Raw genomic sequence first — 20,657 nt, forward strand, 5'->3', positions numbered from 1 at the left:
GAGCCGGTGGTGCAGCAGGTGGAGAGCGGGCAAAGACATAGGGGCGAGAAGCCCGAAGGATTCTCTGGACCTGGACTAGGTGAACTACTTATCTATGGGGGATTGCTTTGAGTAAGTAGTGTTCTGTACGCATTTAGACTCCATACACAGTTGTTTGATGAGAAAAAATATGCAAGTGAGAACTGTAATCAGGGTGTGGAGACCCTAATTAGGGTTCTCAAATCCTAAATTACAGAAAACGAAACACATTTTTTTGAAAAACAAAAACGTTTGTAGAGGTCTTTGGATGATTCTAAGCCTTGGCAAAATCTTAAAACAGAAAAAGCTGTGATATATAAAGAGATATTGAGGATGAAAAACCTCTAGGACACCCATGTAAACCCTAAACCCTAAACCCTAAACCTAAACCCTAAACCCTAAACAAATTTGGTGACACCATACACCCAGGATTTGTTTTGGCGTTGCCAAATTTGGTATGCATTCCAACTCTTTACATAGTTCTCACATGATAACAAATATAAAACTCAGATTCCGAATTAGGGTCCCTAAACCCTAAAACCTGAAAAATGAAACTCATATTTTTGAGAAACAAAAACGTTTATAGATGTCTTAGAGACAATAGAAGGCTTGGCAAAATTTCAAATTGAAAAAAGTTGTGATACATTGAGAGATATGTAGGATCAAAAACCTCTAAGACACTCTTGTAACCCTAAATCCTAAACCCTAATCCTAAACCCTCTAAATCCTTAACCCTAGAAATATATAAAAAATAGTATACATATAATATTTTGAAACAAAAAAGGACATATATGTACATATGTTATTTAATATATTAGTATTATATCTAGGTGCCTCTATGTATTTATTATACATTTAATTTCATTTCATTTTTTTGTTTCCTCATATATTAATCAAAGATAATTTCTTGCGATTTTGAAAACCTCATAACTCCTAAATCCTAAAAACTTGCTCGAGATCCTAAGACCCTAGAACCCTAGAACCCTAAATCCTACAACCCTAAGATCCTAAGACCCTAGAATCCTTAACCCTAAGATCCTAAGATCCTAGGCCACGTATCGAGGGGGCATAGTATTGATAAGCCGGAATATTGAAGTGGCAGGGTAACTTAGGGGATAAGCTTGAAGGGGCAAAGTATCGATGGGGGTAGTGTATGGAGTGCTAAAGTATCATTAGGATAGTATAAAGTATCATCAACATAGTATATTGTAGGGATAGAGTACCAGAGGCCAGACTATCGAGGAGGTAGGACATTCTACAAGCAGGATATTGATGGTGCAGGATATTGTTGGAATAGAGTATTCACGATGCAGATTGTCGAGGGAGTAGGCTATTCAGGACGAAGGGATCGAGCGGGCTAAATATCGACGGGGTAGAGTAGTATAGTGGGTGGAGCATCAAGGGAGTAGGGTATCGAAGAGGGAGGGACTGTATTTTGAATCCGGAGAGGGATAACGGGGGGTTCACTTTCATGACAACAAGATCAGAACTCACATGCACCCATTTCTTGAAGGATCCCAAGTTTGCTTAGGCTGACTTTACGATTCGCCAGATGCACGACTTCTCCGACCAGACTACAAAGGTTGCAAAGGGCTACCATGAAGCAGGTCGTATCGACGTCTACCTTGTCGGTTGGACTCACGGTGGTGGTAGATGCGGACTTCGATCTAGGATGAGGCCAGACGGGAACATCAGTAGGATCCATCCTGACGGCGTCGACCTTGAACTCCAAAGATGAAGCATAATTTATTGCACATTACAAATCATCGACAGTTCTATAACATGTGGTGCTTTCATGTGGTTGTAGTCAAGCTTATACCGTGAAGAGGTGCACCTGGTTGCGCACCCTGCAAATAGATGTAGCTGCTAATCTTATAGAGTTGTACGAGAGCACAAACATCGAGGTTATCTTAGTCGTCCTAATACAGAAGTTACTCCGAAAGGTTCCAAGTCATGCAAATGTAAACTAGCGTACTTTTTGTTGTAACTATGATCTTGTTTTTAGTGATTCATGAAGTCTAGTAAAACAGATGTAATTTTATAAAATCTTTGGCGATATGTAAAAGTCACCTGTCCATCCCACTCTGCCAAATGACAGATCATTCGAACATCTTTGGATGAGAGTGTAAAGGAAGCACGCGCCCTCCTACATGATTTGCTGATGATTCTCATGGTACAATACGACGACTACTGCAAGCTTGCCGAATTCAAACAGCCCAACATTCACAGCAGGTTGGATGTGGCGTTCTCAGGGTGCTCCCAACTATAAGCATTGCCCCGCCTGATTTTTGTGCTACTTTGAAACCGGTTGTGGAGAAGTCACGAAGAAGGAGTCCATCCTGATCACATATTATACCTCCAATACTTGTTCAGGTACGTGATGTTTTTGTGGATCCTATACTCTACTAGGGCCGAAGTGGACATGAGAGTCACATCCGGTTTATGGTGGAAGGACGGTGTGTGTGCACGAAAAGCGTGAGATTCTAGTCCCACGTCAGTTTCGTGAAAATCCCACTTAGCCATTTGAGGTATGTGGCTATCAACTCTATGCATGAATCTCACATCTTTTAAAACTTAGATCCTTAATTAAGGTCTGTAGATCCTAATTAAACCCTAAATCCTAAACCCTAAACCTAGACCCTAGTTCCGATTTTTAAATCCAAAAATCTAAAAAAAAACACATATTTTTGGAAAATAAAAATATTTATAGAAGGCTTTAAGACAATGTAAGCCTTGGAAAAAATTCAAAACGAAAAAAAAAGTGATATATTGAGAGAAATTTAGGATCAAAAACCTCTAGGACACTCTTGTAACCTTAATCCCTAAAACCCCTAAACCCTAAACCCTAAGACCTTGAACAGGGCCTTCACAGTACCACCCAAGGAAACCGTCGATGGCCTAGAATCGTCTTGGTCTCCTTTCAAAATTACAAGTAGGATAGGCTCGATGCATGAAGCGCACAGGAAGAAGCAGCCTTTTGAGGAGGTTGACCGTCATAACAAGGTGATTATTTGTAATTTTGAACAAACTGTACGTGAATGTAAACCCGGTGAGTCTCCTCTTACGATTGGGTCAGGCTCAACACAAAGATGAATCCAAAAGAAATGGTAAGATGAGGAGATTGAGCTTTAGAAGCGGCAAGTCCAAGAGCATGGAAAAGGACATTGGAAGAAGATTTTGAACAACAATGCAAATCCATTTTGTAGACGCACTGAAGTTGATTTGAAAGACAAGTGGAGGAACTTGGAGAAGTACAATAGGGTGTGAGTTCTTTGAAGTTACCACACTACTTGTATAAGTGTAGATTTACTTAATTAACCAAAATTTCTAAAATTTGAGGACAAAGCAAAACTTTTATGGATAAAAAGTTCATCAGTGCCTGTCAGGTTTAAAGTCTAGGGATTTTGGGAGAAAAATAAATAAATAAATAACAATATACTAGACAAGTAAAAAAAAAAAAGAGAAAAGAAATATATATATATATGTACATACATGCTGGAGAAGTGTAATTTATTATGGCTTTATTTTTTTAATAAATTATGAAAGGGAAAAAGAAATGGACACCATGGCAAAGAATCGGGATAGGGACTTGCAGTGGAATTGGCACAGGGGCCAAGACTAGTAGGAACAAGGATTTGATAGTGGTGGAGGAAGGTGGCACCTATTGATCGCTCCACCGGCTATTCATTGTGGGACCTTTCTCTCCGTCTTTCTTTGTCTTTTTCCCTCTTTATGTATATGTATGCATGCGTCTCTCTCTCTCTCTCTCTCTCTCTTCTTTTCATTCAACACTCTCTTTCTTACCTTTTCATCTTCTATTTGTATTCCACGGTTTTGTGCTTCTCTGTCCGATTGTATCCTCACACACTCGCACACACACATTATCTTCTATTTGGGATTGCTCCCCTTGCCTTCTTTTTCTTTGATCCTCTCTTTTCCTTCGATCCTTCCACCTCTGCTGGATCATTCCCTCCTCTTTTGCCTTGCCCCCCTGAGTCAAGGGTTTATCTTTGCACAACCCATCGATTATCTAAACGGATAATTTGTCCACGTATGCGTTTCTCAACATATCGACCTTGGTTTCGATGACGGTACAAAACATGATCGTCACCATCCACCATGGTGGTATCTTGAGCTTGCATCGGATAATTCTTTGTACATCTATTGTCTTCTATGCATGAACAATTGAAATTGTCCAAACCACATGGTCCATGCATCATGTGCTTAGCAACTGCAGCATATAATTGCGGCTGTCTCTCTAAATCTGGAATTTCTGCACATACTATTTTATCTATAAGGTCACAATCATTAACCTTGTCTTTTAACCAAAGAAGAATGTGTGCATGTCAAAGACCACATTTTTGAAATTCAATAGTATAACAAAAAGCAATAGTCTCTCCCATGACATTCTTTTCGGTAATCTCATCCATCAAGGCTCTTAACTCGAGCTCAAAAACATGCACGACAACATCTAGACGATCTGGAGGACTTTGACCTGGCTCAAGTTCATCAAGAATCTCAAGCCAGGTCGGATTACATGTCATTGTTACAAACAAATCAGGTTTTCCAAAAACTCTAACTAAAACCATAAAGTCACTCCAGTATCTATTTTAAAAGCCGGTGACCATCCACATCGCCCATCAGGAAACAACAAAGGATAAGATAAAGCATCATATGTTGGATGAATTTCTTTTATTCGTAATAAATCTCCACCATGTTGGTGAAGAATAATATCTCTACCAAAATTCATGTATTGTTCATCAAGAACAACTGCAGCAACTTCTGAAACTACTTGGCGATTATATCGATGGGGATGTTCACCAGAAGGAATCTCACCTGAGATACAAAGTCCCATGTTTTGTCCCCTCTGAAGAACATCATGTGAAGACTTGAAACCACGAACCAATGCATTTATGGATTCTAAAACTTCTTGAATGTTATTAACAGTATCACGATGAAGATCATCAAAAATCTCCATACGACGATTTGTTTGTAAATCATCATCCAAGAAATAAATTTGTGTAAATCTAGCACCTTGGTCTATATCGGGTTGTAAATTTCCAATGTGATGGCATAACTCTCAGTTTACACGAAAAGTATATACCCCTCTACCTTCAACTTGGCTAGACTGAAACTTACTACGCATACTTGTAAATGCAAAAGCTTGATTATATTTTCGAATGGATTTAAGAAACTCTCGAGATTTAGGTGTTGTGCCCATATAAAGCTCATTGAGCAATGGATGGACAATGGAGTGATTAACATGTTCATTAGCAATTTTGCCACTGTAACAACAAATGGTATTTTTTTCTTTTTTAAAACAAAATGCCAAAAATTTGGAATATTGGATGCACATTGATCCAATACTATGAACATTGACATCTAAAAAATCATCGATAGTAGACAAAGCAAGAGCCATTTTCTAGAAAGATAATAAAAAATTAAGATTTATGATAGGATGATGAAGATCCTATCATAAATCTTAGAATCCACAAAGATTAAAAGAAGATTATCAAAAAAATAAGATTTAGTGTAGGATAACAAAAATCCTATTCTAAATCTTAAAAACTCTACAAAGATTTAAAATATGATCAAAATTAGGACCATTATTTTATTCATCATCATCCACGTCTTCTTCATTGGATTCATTATTAAAGTGAATTTGATTCAGTTCAAACCATTGGACATGTTTAGGCCTTCTTCAATACTTTAAGAGCCTATTATTGGTATAAATATAGACCAAGTCTTTTACTTGACTAGATTGAAGACAATTGTGGACCTTATTGTGTACAAATGAATATATGTTCTAATTATGCTAGTACAATGATTCAAAATATACTTGTGCAAGAATTCTTTTTATAATAATTTGACAAGCTTTAGTCCCACCACCTATAGCATCTCACCACTCATAGAAAAGAGCATCATATATATTGAAATATATTGCCTCAACAAAAAATTCATTTTTTTTTTCAAGAAAATCTTCAAATTAGTTAAGAACATGCACATATGTTTGATCATCATGGGTCAATTTTTTAAAAATTCTATTCAAAATTCTCTTTGATTGCTCATGTTTATAGAAGGGGGCTTAACCACATAAGAATAGATTTAATATTCTATCAGCTTACTGAAGATCAATCAACATCAAGATCCGCTATTCTCAAATGACTAAAGGATTCTTTGAGCAAGTTCTAAATCCATGTAAAAAAATTGTTTTGTAAATCCTTGAATGTGAGTCTTCAAATCAGACATAATCCTCTATACCTTGTCTATAATAGGTTCTTTTCCATCAAACATGTGAAGAACCTTTATAATTGGTATCACTATGTATAAGAATTTTTTACATGTGTTTTTTAATCCATCTAAGCATATTGACTACTATAGAGCAGAGTTCTTCATATATGTTATAAAATATCTCTTTTTTAATTCACTCATAAATGTGGAACTTTCATCATCAATGATTATTCTTTATAATACATTGTGTATTTGAAGAAGGCAAATTATCATAATGAAGTTTATGGCAAAACGGTATCATGATGCAACACAACCAATAGGTGAAAGAGTGTGGAAATTATTGTAATATAGGAAATCTTAGTTCAAAGTATTAGAAAAAATTATCTTTAAAATATAATTAGTGGTGAAAAGAGTAGTAAAATTAAAAGGTATCAATGCTGCCTTTTAGAAAGGTGACTTCTACTTTGTAGGACCATAAATAAGGCAAAACAAAGTAGGTTGAAAAAATAAATAATATAGGTATCTTTAGAAGGAAGTTAAGAGTAAATTCTAGCAAAATTTATTTAGAAAAATTAAATATTGGCATCCAAAGAAGGCTAGTTATGAACTAGGATCAAAATCAGACCTTGAGGCACAAAATCGAGTCTTGATGACGATTTCGGGACTCTTTGGTAGATTGGAGAAAAGAACTTGATAGCAGACAAAATAAGGTTTCTATAAGCATTGGTTTTGGGCAATTTGAAGTTATTATGACTTTGTAAGATATATCAAGGGTTTGAAGATGACATTATTAATATTCTCAAGAAGAATACTAAATTTTTTAAAATGCACTAAAAATCCAAAAATAGGATCTAAAACTCAAAACAGTACTAAAAACACAAAATAGTACTAAAACAGTACTAAAATCTCAAAAACAGCACTATTGGACTTCAAAACAGAACTGTTATAAAAAAGCTCCCAAATACACTAGAACATCACTCTTTTATTCATTTCTCTTGTGACACAAAGTCAAAGGCCCCCCATGTCACTTATGCATGTCTCTCTCCTTTCATTGGCTCCATTATACAACTTGACTTAATTGGCACTAGCATTAATTTCATTAACAAGGTATAGTGCTATATATTGATTTTTTTCTCCTTTTGGTTCATTCTCTATCTACAACCTTAAACTAATGCATTAGTAAAAATAAAAATCCCATTTTAGTCAAATTGTATTAATTGTATGTAAATCTCTATTCACACTATAATCCTTTTCTAATTTAATTTTTTCCAACTAACGGCCCTCTTTATCTTTTTGCCCATCTCCTCTTAAATCTAAAGAAAAACATGGAAGAAAAATTAACAAAGATTTTTTAAAAAAAAATTAAAATTTAAAATAATAAAAAAGAACAAGTGATCATTAATTACATGCCTCCTTTGTAAGAATTTGGGCACCAAGTTGCAGCTTATCTATTTGGTAAGAGTTTTGAATTGCATTGTATTGGTCCAGATTTAAAATTGTTTGGCCCATATGAGCAATGTTTTCTCCATGGGGCTTAGGGGTTGATAAAGATTCATCTGTAGGAAAATTTACAAGTAAGCTACTGCCCTTAAACCTTGAGCTAAGAACAAGATGCAAAAATCAATGATTTTAATCATTAATCCAACTAAGTGGTTATCACTATTTATTTTAAATTCTACATTTTGTCCCTAATCTTTTATTATTTAATCTTTACATTATACAACTGATTTTTATATGACACTGGTTCCAGTAGACCCTATAATGGTACCTTCTACAAGTACTTCATCACAAATCTCAACCCTGGCCATAAGTAGAGACCAATGAGCCTCCACAAAATAGATCAGCCCAAACCACAATGAGATTTTGCTACTTCCATGGCCACTGCCAAAGCCCTACTTATAGTTATATTTTTGTAATAGATATTCATGTGTGTAGCACATGATATAATGTCTAAGTGTTACATTGAGAATTTATTTGCATTGAAGCAAAACCAAATTATTACTGAATAAGTTCTCCACTTCCAAACCAATCTCTAATAAAATAATAAGCTATCACTGAAATAAACATTTCAACAAGCTTCTTTTTCTCTCATTCCTTGATTGATTGATTGATTTATTTATTTTTGTTAAATTAATTTTTTATAACATTTTTTTTCTTTATTTTTCTTTTTGGCTTCTTTATGCGCATCATTTACAATGATTTGCATAATTGATCAGCAGAGAAATGATAAGTAAATAAATAACTAAATAATTTTATTTTGAAGAAAACCACATCATTAAATTGGTTTCAATATACAACCCTTTGGTGTATTTTCTGTGAAATAACTTTGAAAGTTATCTCCTAGAAATCATTTGAATTAGAAGTTTTTGAGGTTTCTAATATTTCCATCACCATTATAAAGATCTTAGTGATGGAGAAAATTTAAATTTTTCTTCATGTCATAAAATTAAAAAATATTTTCTTGAGTCCAATTGAAAACTCTAAAATATAAGTTGAAATTAAAACATATTTTCTTGAGTCCAATTGAAAACTTCAAAATATAAGTTGAAATTAAAACATATTTTCTTGAGTCCAATTGAAAACTCCAAAATACAAGTTGAAATACAATAGACATATATAAAGATGAATTTATTTAAGTACAATTTTTCAACTATTAAAACAATTACAATTATAAGATGATTAATTATTTTTTATTGATTTGCTTTTAGATGTTGGTCAATGCAGGAGTGTAATGGGATTGAAAGAAACCACTAAAACATCCAAATGCTTATTAACAAGATATAACCAACAAATTCTATGTATCTTTAAAAATGAAGTTTTAAAGGAGACTTAGGACTTAAGTCTTTCTCAGACTTTGTAAATTCTATTAAAAAATCCATGATATTCGTTCTTACAGAGTGCAATTGAACGTTCCAACAAGCACCCATGTTAGCTAATTCATTTATAACAACACTATGGAGGAGTTCATTCCATCATATCCTAGTATGTTAGATAATAATTTTGTTGATAACTTATGGAAGGAAAAGAAGTTTTATAAAACAAAAAAATTAAACAAATCAAGTCTATATCCTCATCAGGAAATTGTAAGGAGATTTATGTTGCCTCAAATGCCATATAATAACCTATTGCTATTTCATAATGTTGAATCAGGAAAGACATTTACATCTATAACAATTGTTGAATCTCATAAGTTTTGCAAAGGAAGAGCACTTATTCTTGTGAGAGGTAGAACATCTACTGATAACTTTAAGGACCAGATTCATAAGTGGCTAGGTAGAGAAGTAAAATATTATGAAATAAAAAAGTACATCTCCTTTGCAAATAAGATTTTCATTGAAAATCCTAAATCTAAATCCTAAATCATATAATATCTATAATATTTTCTTGATTAGTTTCATATGTAAGTAAATACAAGAATATATCCATAATCATATATTTGCTATGTGAATCTATGCATCTGCCTCTATTGATGCTTCTCAGATCCTTAAGTGACCTTTCTTTGTTTTCAGATAAAGAGTTACATATTCTAAACTTATTATCTCCATTAGAGAATAGAGCATATATCTTATGCTTTGTTTCCATTATCTCTCTAGAATGCTTTGACTTTGATATTATCTTCTGTATTATGTCAAGCTCATCATCTGTATCTACTGTCTTCCAAGTACTATCTAATACTCTTATTTTCATAAATGCTTTGAATGATTCTGAAGATAAAGAATATGAATAATTATCTTTTGCAGTTCTGTATGACAGTATATGATAATACTTGTCATTGATACAATCAAAGGAATTTTCAAAGAACAAACTAATATTCTTGTTACCACTTAGTATTGCTAACTCAAACAGGTGCACCTTCTACAATATTGTCATTGATGATATAATATATATAAGATCTCTCTTGTCTTTATATACTACCTTTGTGAAATAATTAACATTTATATTAATGCGTTGTTTGAAAATTGATAAGTGTATATTTCTATTAGAAGTAATAGTAGAATCTAGGTGTATCATATCTCTTATTTTTTTGATCTTTGTTCCATTATCAATAGTAATACCTTTTCCAATTAAAGCTTTTATTACATTTTTTTTAGTGCTTAATAATGTGCTTATACCACCTATTGAAAGAATTTTTGTTGATTCAATAATAATCTTTTATATAAAATCTTTCAAATCCTTATAATACCATAAGAGATGCATTGATATATCACCACCAAATCCATTTCTTATTGCAGTAGTTTTAATGTTTAAATAATAATCAATATAAGAACTTCTTATAACGATCTCTACATCTTCAATACACTTTGATTTTTCTTCTGAGATTAGATATTTTTACATATCTATGCTTACAGATGGTACACACTTATTGCTCTTATCTGCAAGAGCTACATGTCTGTAAACATGTATTGACCTTTCTTCAACCTTCAAAAGATCACGTAATTGGCTTCTTACTGCTCTTCCAATTGCATGCACTATTGTTGACTTATTCTAATAAGGAATAATAATATGAACTTGTCTTATATTAGTTAAGCTTACATTCTGTCCATTGATTCTACTACCAAGTTTTTATTGAAAAAAATCAAATTTGAATTTTTTGGTTAAATTGAGCTAATATATTATCGGATAAGATGAATATGCAATACATAACTCATAATGTCTAGAGAATTATTGAATAGAATACCTTGGCTTAGAGAGTTATAAGTATATTGACCTTTAATGAGGGAATTATAGATACCTGACAGTTGGATAGAAATGAGTTTGTAGTGTTTTATCCATACCTAGGACCATTCTATCCTTTGAGATTCCTGTTGATCACAAGTTTTGCCCTTGACTAGTAAAAGCCTCATAGGACAAAATGTCCCAAGGTGGAGATGAACACTATATGAAATAAATAACTTAGTAGTAAAAAAAAGTTATGGTTTTAATACAAAATAATTCAAATTTATAAATGCAACATGAATTTTAATGTATATATATATATATATATATATATATATATCCTCTAGGTAGCTCTATTTGTTATTATAATAAGTTTCAATGCTAAAATTTGATGTATCATAATAATAATGTTATTTGAAATTACTTGCATGTTACTATATAAAATTATTATTTTTTTTTATCTATGAATGACTTTCATATATTGTAATATGTGAATAAAATAAATTATTTTATTTTTGATTGCAAGTTTTTGTTTTGAAAATTAAAATTCATTATAAATAAATTATAAAAATTATAAAATATAGCTATAAAATAAACATAATTACATCAAGCTCTTTCCAATTTCAAAGTCATCTTTGTAAATTTTTTTGTGCAATGGACATACAAATCAATTCAATTGATTTGTTATTATGTTAGGTTTGTTGTCTCTCAACACAGGTATTGTGATACTCTTTGAAGATGAACAAGATATTGTTGCAAATGTAGATTGATGGATAAATGCCATATTTAAATTAGAAATGGAATAATGTGTGCATCCACAAAGATTACAATATAGGTATGTTTTGATTCTATTTTTTTATTTTCACACAAAGTACATGAAAAGTGGAAATTGCTCATATTTTCATTTATATTCAATTTAATTTATTTTAAAATTAAAACTTTGAAATATTTGACATCTATTCAGTAATATTAAATAATATTATTTTACAAAAATAAACACATAAGTTATCTTGTAATTTTAAATTTGACTATCTCATTGTATTGAAATAACATTTGATTATGATTACATCAGTGCATTTAAAGATATTTTAAAAAATTATATAATTTTCTATAAAAAAATCACCTAATATTAATTATTTAATTTTCATTTATACTTAGGTATATTTTTAGTAAAAATTAAAATTTAAAACATTAAATCTACAATGTATGAAACATCAATTAAAGGTGACATGTAAAATTTTAAATGTAAGTTTTTAAATTACATAATTGAAATTATGTAATATTAACGATTAAAATTTTATACATTAAAAATAATTTAATAATTTAAAAATCAAACATGTTATAAAATCTTTTTTTAGTTTCTACATTATAAAATTACTTGATTGTGTTTAGAATGAAGACTGGACTTAGGCTTGTCTACATCACAAATGTTATAAATTTCTAGAGATGATGAACTTGTCTCTTTTACCAAAATTGATGGTAGGATTTAGGTTAAAACTCAAGTGCTTTAAAATATACAATTGATTATTTAAGTACACCTTGTCAAACATCATGATTATAACCTTCCATAAAATTATAGCAAGTTAAGATCTAAGTACACTTAATTATAAAAGTTGAGTGTTTGTATGCATTTTGAATGACAGCCTGAACTTAATTCGCTTTAAAAATGTTGTCAATTAAAACCTGAGTAATTTGAAATCTAAAATATAAATATTCCAATGAATCTTATCAAATATCTTGAACTTAGTCTGCCTTAAAACTATTGCAGATTAAGTGTCAAGTGCATTTAAATCTAAGATATAAAAATCCCAAATGCATCTTGTCAAATCTCATTTGCTCAACCTGTCATAAAATTGTTACAAATTGATGTCTAAGTGCATTGAAATATAAAAGTTGAATGTTTGAATGGGACTTTATAAATCTTCAAGGCTTAATTTGCCATGAAAATATGGCAGGTTAAGGCCCAAGTGCATTGGAATGTAGAAGTTGAATGTTTGAATATGTCTTACCAAATATCTTCCCAAATATATTTAGCTTAAACTTGCCATAAAAAAGTTGTAGGTTATGTTCCAAGTGCACTGAGATTTATAAAATGGATATTTCAATACATCTTTTAAAATATCTTGAACTTAACTTGCCAACAATTGTTATTGATTAACTCAAGCACATTGAAATGTAGAATTTGAATGTTTGAATGTGTCTTGACAAAATTCTTGGATTTAATTTTCTATAAAAGTATTTGGATTAAATCCCAAATTCATTAAAAAAAATACATCATTTCTGAAAATAAGAAAATTCATTACCTTGGGGCCTCAAATCAAAATTTAATTTAATTTTTGAAAAAGTTTAGAAATAGAAAATGAAATAAGAAAATAGTTTTGAAATACCCAACATTAGAAGTCTTGAGTTACTTCCAAATGAAGTCAACTTAGAGTAATCTAGCAAGAGTGAGGATTATCTCATTAGGATTCAAGTGCATTGAGATCAATAATATAAATATTCAGAGAATGCATTATTCTTTGATATATTTTGAGTTTAATCCACCATAAAATTATTGTGGATTAAGACACAAGTGCACTAAAATGTTTAAATTGATAGTTTGAATTTGCTTTATCAAATTTTTTAGGCTTAATCTACCATAGAAATGTTGCAGGTTAAGACACAAGTGAATTATATAATAGAAGTTGAATGTTTGTGTGTGTCTTGTCAAATCTCTTTGACTTAACCCCTATAAAAATATTCCAAGTACAATGAAATCTAGAATATAAATATCTATTCTAAACCTATTTTGTTTTGACATTTTTATAAATATTCCTGCTGCTTTTTACTAAATTATTCAAAAGATTTAGCTAGTTTGTTTCAATTTGAACTTTATGCCATGGTTTTAAATGGAAAAATATGCTATTCGAAGTCCATCTTTAACCCACAGTTTTGGCAATGCTTTATGTAAAATTTCAATATCATCATAAGTACATTTTATATATAATTCCAATCATTCCAATCTTCAGTCCATTCCACTGGATTTGAACATCAGCATCCTATGTAAATATAATGAACACCAACAGGGGAGCTGCATGTTCCATGAATGGGCAGCTGGGCCACCCAACTTGGCACTTCCATCACCAATACTCTTATTTCCATTCTCACATTACTTTCATGTTTCATTCACTGTGTGTGCAATTTGAATAACCATGCAAAATATTATTACTCAATAAATGTATAATACCACCAAAGACAAATACATAACAGTAGTAGTGTTATTGCATATGTGTTGCATTGTGCTTGAGAAGATGTGTTTTAGGGCATATTGGATAACCCAAAAAATAATAATCAAAAAGAAAGATGGAGAAAGAAAGCAAAATATAACAATGTTATCATTTTTTATTTTTAAAAATAAATATTAATCTTTCAATAAGGAATTTCTAAAGATATATTTGATATATATTTCAAATGTTACATTCATTTTCAAAAAATCTTACACTTGAGTCTCTAATGCTATGGTGGATGAGTGATGTAGGTAAAAAGATTATTTGGATTACAATATTTTTTACAATAGTCATTATAAGCTACCTCACATACTTTTAAAGTAAAACAAAATGCAACAATAAATAGGAAAAATGAATATTTGGTGTGGCATCTAGTGCATACTACTATACAGTCCTTAGTACATGGAGTCTGTAGTATAGTGTTGTATAAATGATAGTTTTATGGTGAGTGCGAGTGAGATGTATGACTCTTTGATTTTCAAATGGTTCATCTCAAAGCTATATTCTATAAATGAATGACTTAGAAATATTCACTCTAATAAATCAAATGATACAAAAATAATAAAATAATTTTTTTCATTGAAATTTTGGCATTTGAAAACCCATCAAAACAAATTGTAGCTCACAATTGCAAATAAGTTATGTATATCTAAGTTTAAAACGGTGTTGAAATTTCATGTTTTAAATTGTATTTGTAGAATTTTAAAAAATAAAACTAGAATTAACCATACAAATGGAATTTTCAACTCCCACTGCACAGGGTTTGTTGAAAAGCCCTACATTACATCAAAATTTCAAATTCTATGATGTTATATATTATCTCTAAATATGAATCTAAAAGGTGCCTAAGGTGAACTACAAGATTCTTATATATTTATTTAATTTCCTTAAATTTCAAATGTATTACTCGAAAAAAGAAGGGATCAACATTCAAACCTAAAAAATTCAAAAAACCATACCAGGGGCAATTCTTTCAGAAATCAAAGATTTTATTTTTCATTTTTTTTTTTAAGTTGAAATCTTTCTTTTCTTATTTATTTATTCAGTCAATGTGGCAATAAAATACATTAGATCAGGAAATTTTATTTGTGAAAGCTTGGGCCAATTAAATAGCCTTGCTAGTCTCTAACCTAGAAAATTTTAATGATATTCTGTCAGACAAATCATCACACAATAAAATTAGCTGGAGGTAAAACGAGAGAAACAGGACCTCACTCAAAATCTGGCCAATCAGATGTGAATATAACTTCCAGGGGTTACTCATGAATAGCTATTTTTCCTCTTCTTATACTTTTCAGATGCTTAGAAGAGACCCTTGGGCAGAAGCCGAGGAGGGTGTGGGTGGTGAATTGGAGTGGGCGACCTGCAACTGGAGCCAGAAGGCAGACAATGGGGAAGGACTCCACGCAATTTTGGAGAGGGCCTTCAAAAATAAATAAATAAAATATTTGAAGCTACTGTTAGGATTTTGTCAATATCTAAAGATTTGTAGTATATTTGTAGTTGAAATTTGTTGTAATAGTTGTTAAAAGTACATCAATACTTTATTCAAAACTTGAGTCCATTTGGATGGTCTGATTAAAAAATATTACTCATTGAAGTTTGGAAAATAAATTCTATAAGATTATTTAAGATTTTATAGTATTTTATTCTATTTTGGATATTCTTGGATATTTAGTGCTTATATATTTGGTGTAATTGCTTTCATAAAGACAATTTTTTATATAAAATTTGTACTTTCTTTAACTTGAGACTTCATTGAGAAATTAATAATAGCTAGAAGCCTAGTGCTTTCTTGAAACAAATTCTTTCTACTCCAACAATGTATAATGTATATATAGCATAGGAGTATTAGCCTAAACTGAACATTGGATGCAAAAGAAATAATATTTTTAATATATAAGATGGAAAGTCATAATGGACATTAGAAGATATTCAAACCAAGAGTAGACTAGACAATTTAGGTAAACTAGGGCAAACTAGAGGCCTCATAGGATAGATTAGAGATGTTATGGAAAAAAACTAGAGATGGATAGAAAAACAAAGATAGATAAAGATAGAAATTAAGCACAAATATATATTGTTAGATCATTTTCTTCCATACAATGTAGGTCCTTGTTAAATTCATCAATATTGATATCATTGTTTATATGAAGACTATCACTTTTGAAGCACAATGTTTCTCCTCTTGTGACAAGTTTCTATATGCAGTGAGAGTCCTTAATATAACATATTCTATATTCATCCAAACGTAGACTATCATCACTGATATTAAAATCCTCTCTCAAAGATGGCATAGCTCTTTCTTGATACTTCCATCTCGACTTAACTTCAATATAGTGTTTTCACATTCCATTTTATGTTGATTGTTTGAATTCAAATTTAAAATGGATTGGTTTAATGGGATGTTTTCTTAATCTACTTCAATTCTTATTCCAATTCAAATATTATAATTATTCTAATATATAATATGTAGATGTTATATTATTTCTAATTCTACTTGCAACCTTTTTTTTTGTTGTAATTTTAATATTAGATTTTATAATAGAGTTATCTGTAATAAAAATACAAAGAAAAATTTGATTTCTATTGTCCAAATTATTCAAAGTAATATAGTATCTTAATTAATGATATGATTGTATTTGATTAGCATTACTAATAACATCATATAGAAAAATTAATATGGCATCTATCCCTCTCCTATTTGCTATACTTTATGTCAATGGATAGTTTTGAAGTTTAAGTTTGATACATATTGGCAATTGAGATGGAACAACAAGCACTATATTAATAATTGATATGTATATTATAATGTCTATATTGATATTATAAGAATTGATTGTAGATGCAATGTTTGTTTGAATAGATGCAATGTTTGTTTGAATAGATGCAATATAAAATTGACCATTGCTTGAATTACACATTTTCTATATAATATTATATTTTCTTCTATTTTTAAAATTTAATGAATTATTTTGAGGTTAAAAAGATTCAACCTCATTAATAGGAGTTACCATGGCCATTACACCTTCATGTGGTTTGTACTATAATTATTGTCTAAAACAAAATACTATTAATGATAGAGTTCTAATTAGCTTGTCATGAGGTAGTCCAATCATGGCATGTTGGTCAAAATCTTCTATCTTGCAAAATTCAAAAATTCCAAAGTCTTGTTGACTACTACCACTAGCACTATTAGATTCATATCTATCTTCAAAGTATTCACTTCTTTCATCTCTTTTCATATCAAATTGATAATCATCAAATTCACAACCATCTAAATCAAAATCATAATTATTATAAAAAATATCTTCATTATCAAAGTTGTTGGTATCAAAATTATCTTCTATTTGGGATTGCTCCCCTTGCCTTCTTTTTCTTTGATCCTCTCTTTTCCTTCGATCCTTCCACCTCTGCTGGATCATTCCCTCCTCTTTTGCCTTGCCCCCCTGAGTCAAGGGTTTATCTTTGCACAACCCATCGATTATCTAAACGGATAATTTGTCCACGTATGCGTTTCTCAACATATCGACCTTGGTTTCGATGACGGTACAAAACATGATCGTCACCATCCACCATGGTGGTATCTTGAGCTTGCATCGGATAATTCTTTGTACATCTATTGTCTTCTATGCATGAACAATTGAAATTGTCCAAACCACATGGTCCATGCATCATGTGCTTAGCAACTGCAGCATATAATTGCGGCTGTCTCTCTAAATCTGGAATTTCTGCACATACTATTTTATCTATAAGGTCACAATCATTAACCTTGTCTTTTAACCAAAGAAGAATTTGTGCATGTCAAAGACCACATTTTTGAAATTCAATAGTATAACAAAAAGCAATAGTCTCTCCCATGACATTCTTTTCGGTAATCTCATCCATCAAGGCTCTTAACTCGAGCTCAAAAACATGCACGACAACATCTAGACGATCTGGAGGACTTTGACCTGGCTCAAGTTCATCAAGAATCTCAAGCCAGGTCGGATTACATGTCATTGTTACAAACAAATCAGGTTTTCCAAAAACTCTAACTAAAACCATAAAGTCACTCCAGTATCTATTTTAAAAGCCGGTGACCATCCACATCGCCCATCAGGAAACAACAAAGGATAAGATAAAGCATCATATGTTGGATGAATTTCTTTTATTCGTAATAAATCTCCACCATGTTGGTGAAGAATAATATCTCTACCAAAATTCATGTATTGTTCATCAAGAACAACTGCAGCAACTTCTGAAACTACTTGGCGATTATATCGATGGGGATGTTCACCAGAAGGAATCTCACCTGAGATACAAAGTCCCATGTTTTGTCCCCTCTGAAGAACATCATGTGAAGACTTGAAACCACGAACCAATGCATTTATGGATTCTAAAACTTCTTGAATGTTATTAACAGTATCACGATGAAGATCATCAAAAATCTCCATACGACGATTTGTTTGTAAATCATCATCCAAGAAATAAATTTGTGTAAATCTAGCACCTTGGTCTATATCGGGTTGTAAATTTCCAATGTGATGGCATAACTCTCAGTTTACACGAAAAGTATATACCCCTCTACCTTCAACTTGGCTAGACTGAAACTTACTACGCATACTTGTAAATGCAAAAGCTTGATTATATTTTCGAATGGATTTAAGAAACTCTCGAGATTTAGGTGTTGTGCCCATATAAAGCTCATTGAGCAATGGATGGACAATGGAGTGATTAACATGTTCATTAGCAATTTTGCCACTGTAACAACAAATGGTATTTTTTTCTTTTTTAAAACAAAATGCCAAAAATTTGGAACATTGGATGCACATTGATCCAATACTATGAACATTGACATCTAAAAAATCATCGATAGTAGACAAAGCAAGAGCCATTTTCTAGAAAGATAATAAAAAATTAAGATTTATGATAGGATGATGAAGATCCTATCATAAATCTTAGAATCCACAAAGATTAAAAGAAGATTATCAAAAAAATAAGATTTAGTGTAGGATAACAAAAATCCTATTCTAAATCTTAAAAACTCTACAAAGATTTAAAATATGATCAAAATTAGGACCATTATTTTATTCATCATCATCCACGTCTTCTTCATTGGATTCATTATAAAGTGAATTTGATTCAGTTCAAACCATTGGACATGTTTAGGCCTTCTTCAATACTTTAAGAGCCTATTATGGTATAAATATAGACCAAGTCTTTTTACTTGACTAGATTGAAGACAATTGTGGACCTTATTGTGTACAAATGAATATATGTTCTAATTATGCTAGTACAATGATTCAAAATATACTTGTGCAAGAATTCTTTTTATAATAATTTGACAAGCTTTAGTCCCACCACCTATAGCATCTCACCACTCATAGAAAAGAGCATCATATATATTGAAATATATTGCCTCAACAAAAAATTCATTTTTTTTTTCAAGAAAAATCTTCAAATTAGTTAAGAACATGCACATATGTTTGATCATCATGGGTCAATTTTTTAAAAATTCTATTCAAAATTCTCTTTGATTGCTCATGTTTATAGAAGGGGGCTTAACCACATAAGAATAGATTTAATATTCTATCAGCTTACTGAAGATCAATCAACATCAAGATCCGCTATTCTCAAATGACTAAAGGATTCTTTGAGCAAGTTCTAAATCCATGTAAAAAAATTGTTTTGTAAATCCTTGAATGTGAGTCTTCAAATCAGACATAATCCTCTATACCTTGTCTATAATAGGTTCTTTTCCATCAAACATGTGAAGAACCTTTATAATTGGTATCACTATGTATAAGAATTTTTTACATGTGTTTTTTAATCCATCTAAGCATATTGACTACTATAGAGCAGAGTTCTTCATATATGTTATAAAATATCTCTTTTTTAATTCACTCATAAATGTGGAACTTTCATCATCAATGATTATTCTTTATAATACATTGTGTATTTGAAGAAGGCAAATTATCATAATGAAGTTTATGGCAAAACGGTATCATGATGCAACACAACCAATAGGTGAAAGAGTGTGGAAATTATTGTAATATAGGAAATCTTAGTTCAAAGTATTAGAAAAAATTATCTTTAAAATATAATTAGTGGTGAAAAGAGTAGTAAAATTAAAAGGTATCAATGCTGCCTTTTAGAAAGGTGACTTCTACTTTGTAGGACCATAAATAAGGCAAAACAAAGTAGGTTGAAAAAATAAATAATATAGGTATCTTTAGAAGGAAGTTAAGAGTAAATTCTAGCAAAATTTATTTAGAAAAATTAAATATTGGCATCCAAAGAAGGCTAGTTATGAACTAGGATCAAAATCAGACCTTGAGCACAAAATCGAGTCTTGATGACGATTTCGGGACTCTTTGGTAGGTGGAGAAAAGAACTTGATAGCGAGACAAAATAAGGTTTCTATAAGCATTGGTTTTGGGCAATTTGAAGTTATTATGACTTTGTAAGATATATCAAGGGTTTGAAGATGACATTATTAATATT

General features: G+C 31.0%; 1 protein-coding gene across 3 annotated transcripts in view; it reads left to right on the forward strand.

Moving 5' to 3' along the window:
* Positions 1–267, forward strand: part of LOC149987498 (uncharacterized) — a 1,142-nt gene extending 875 nt beyond the window's left edge. For all 3 annotated transcript variants that reach the window (XM_090243943.1, XM_090243944.1, XM_090243945.1), the window contains exon 2: positions 1–267. This exon is cut by the window's left edge and continues 164 nt beyond it. In XM_090243943.1, the coding sequence (XP_090100069.1) occupies positions 1–41 (41 nt within the window). In that variant the 3' untranslated portion in view covers positions 42–267.
* Positions 268–20,657: the final 20,390 nt, after the last annotated feature.

Source organism: Physcomitrium patens, chromosome 17, assembly GCF_059467195.1.
Source record: "Physcomitrium patens ecotype Gransden chromosome 17, ASM5946719v1, whole genome shotgun sequence".
Taxonomy (NCBI): Eukaryota; Viridiplantae; Streptophyta; class Bryopsida; order Funariales; family Funariaceae; genus Physcomitrium; species Physcomitrium patens.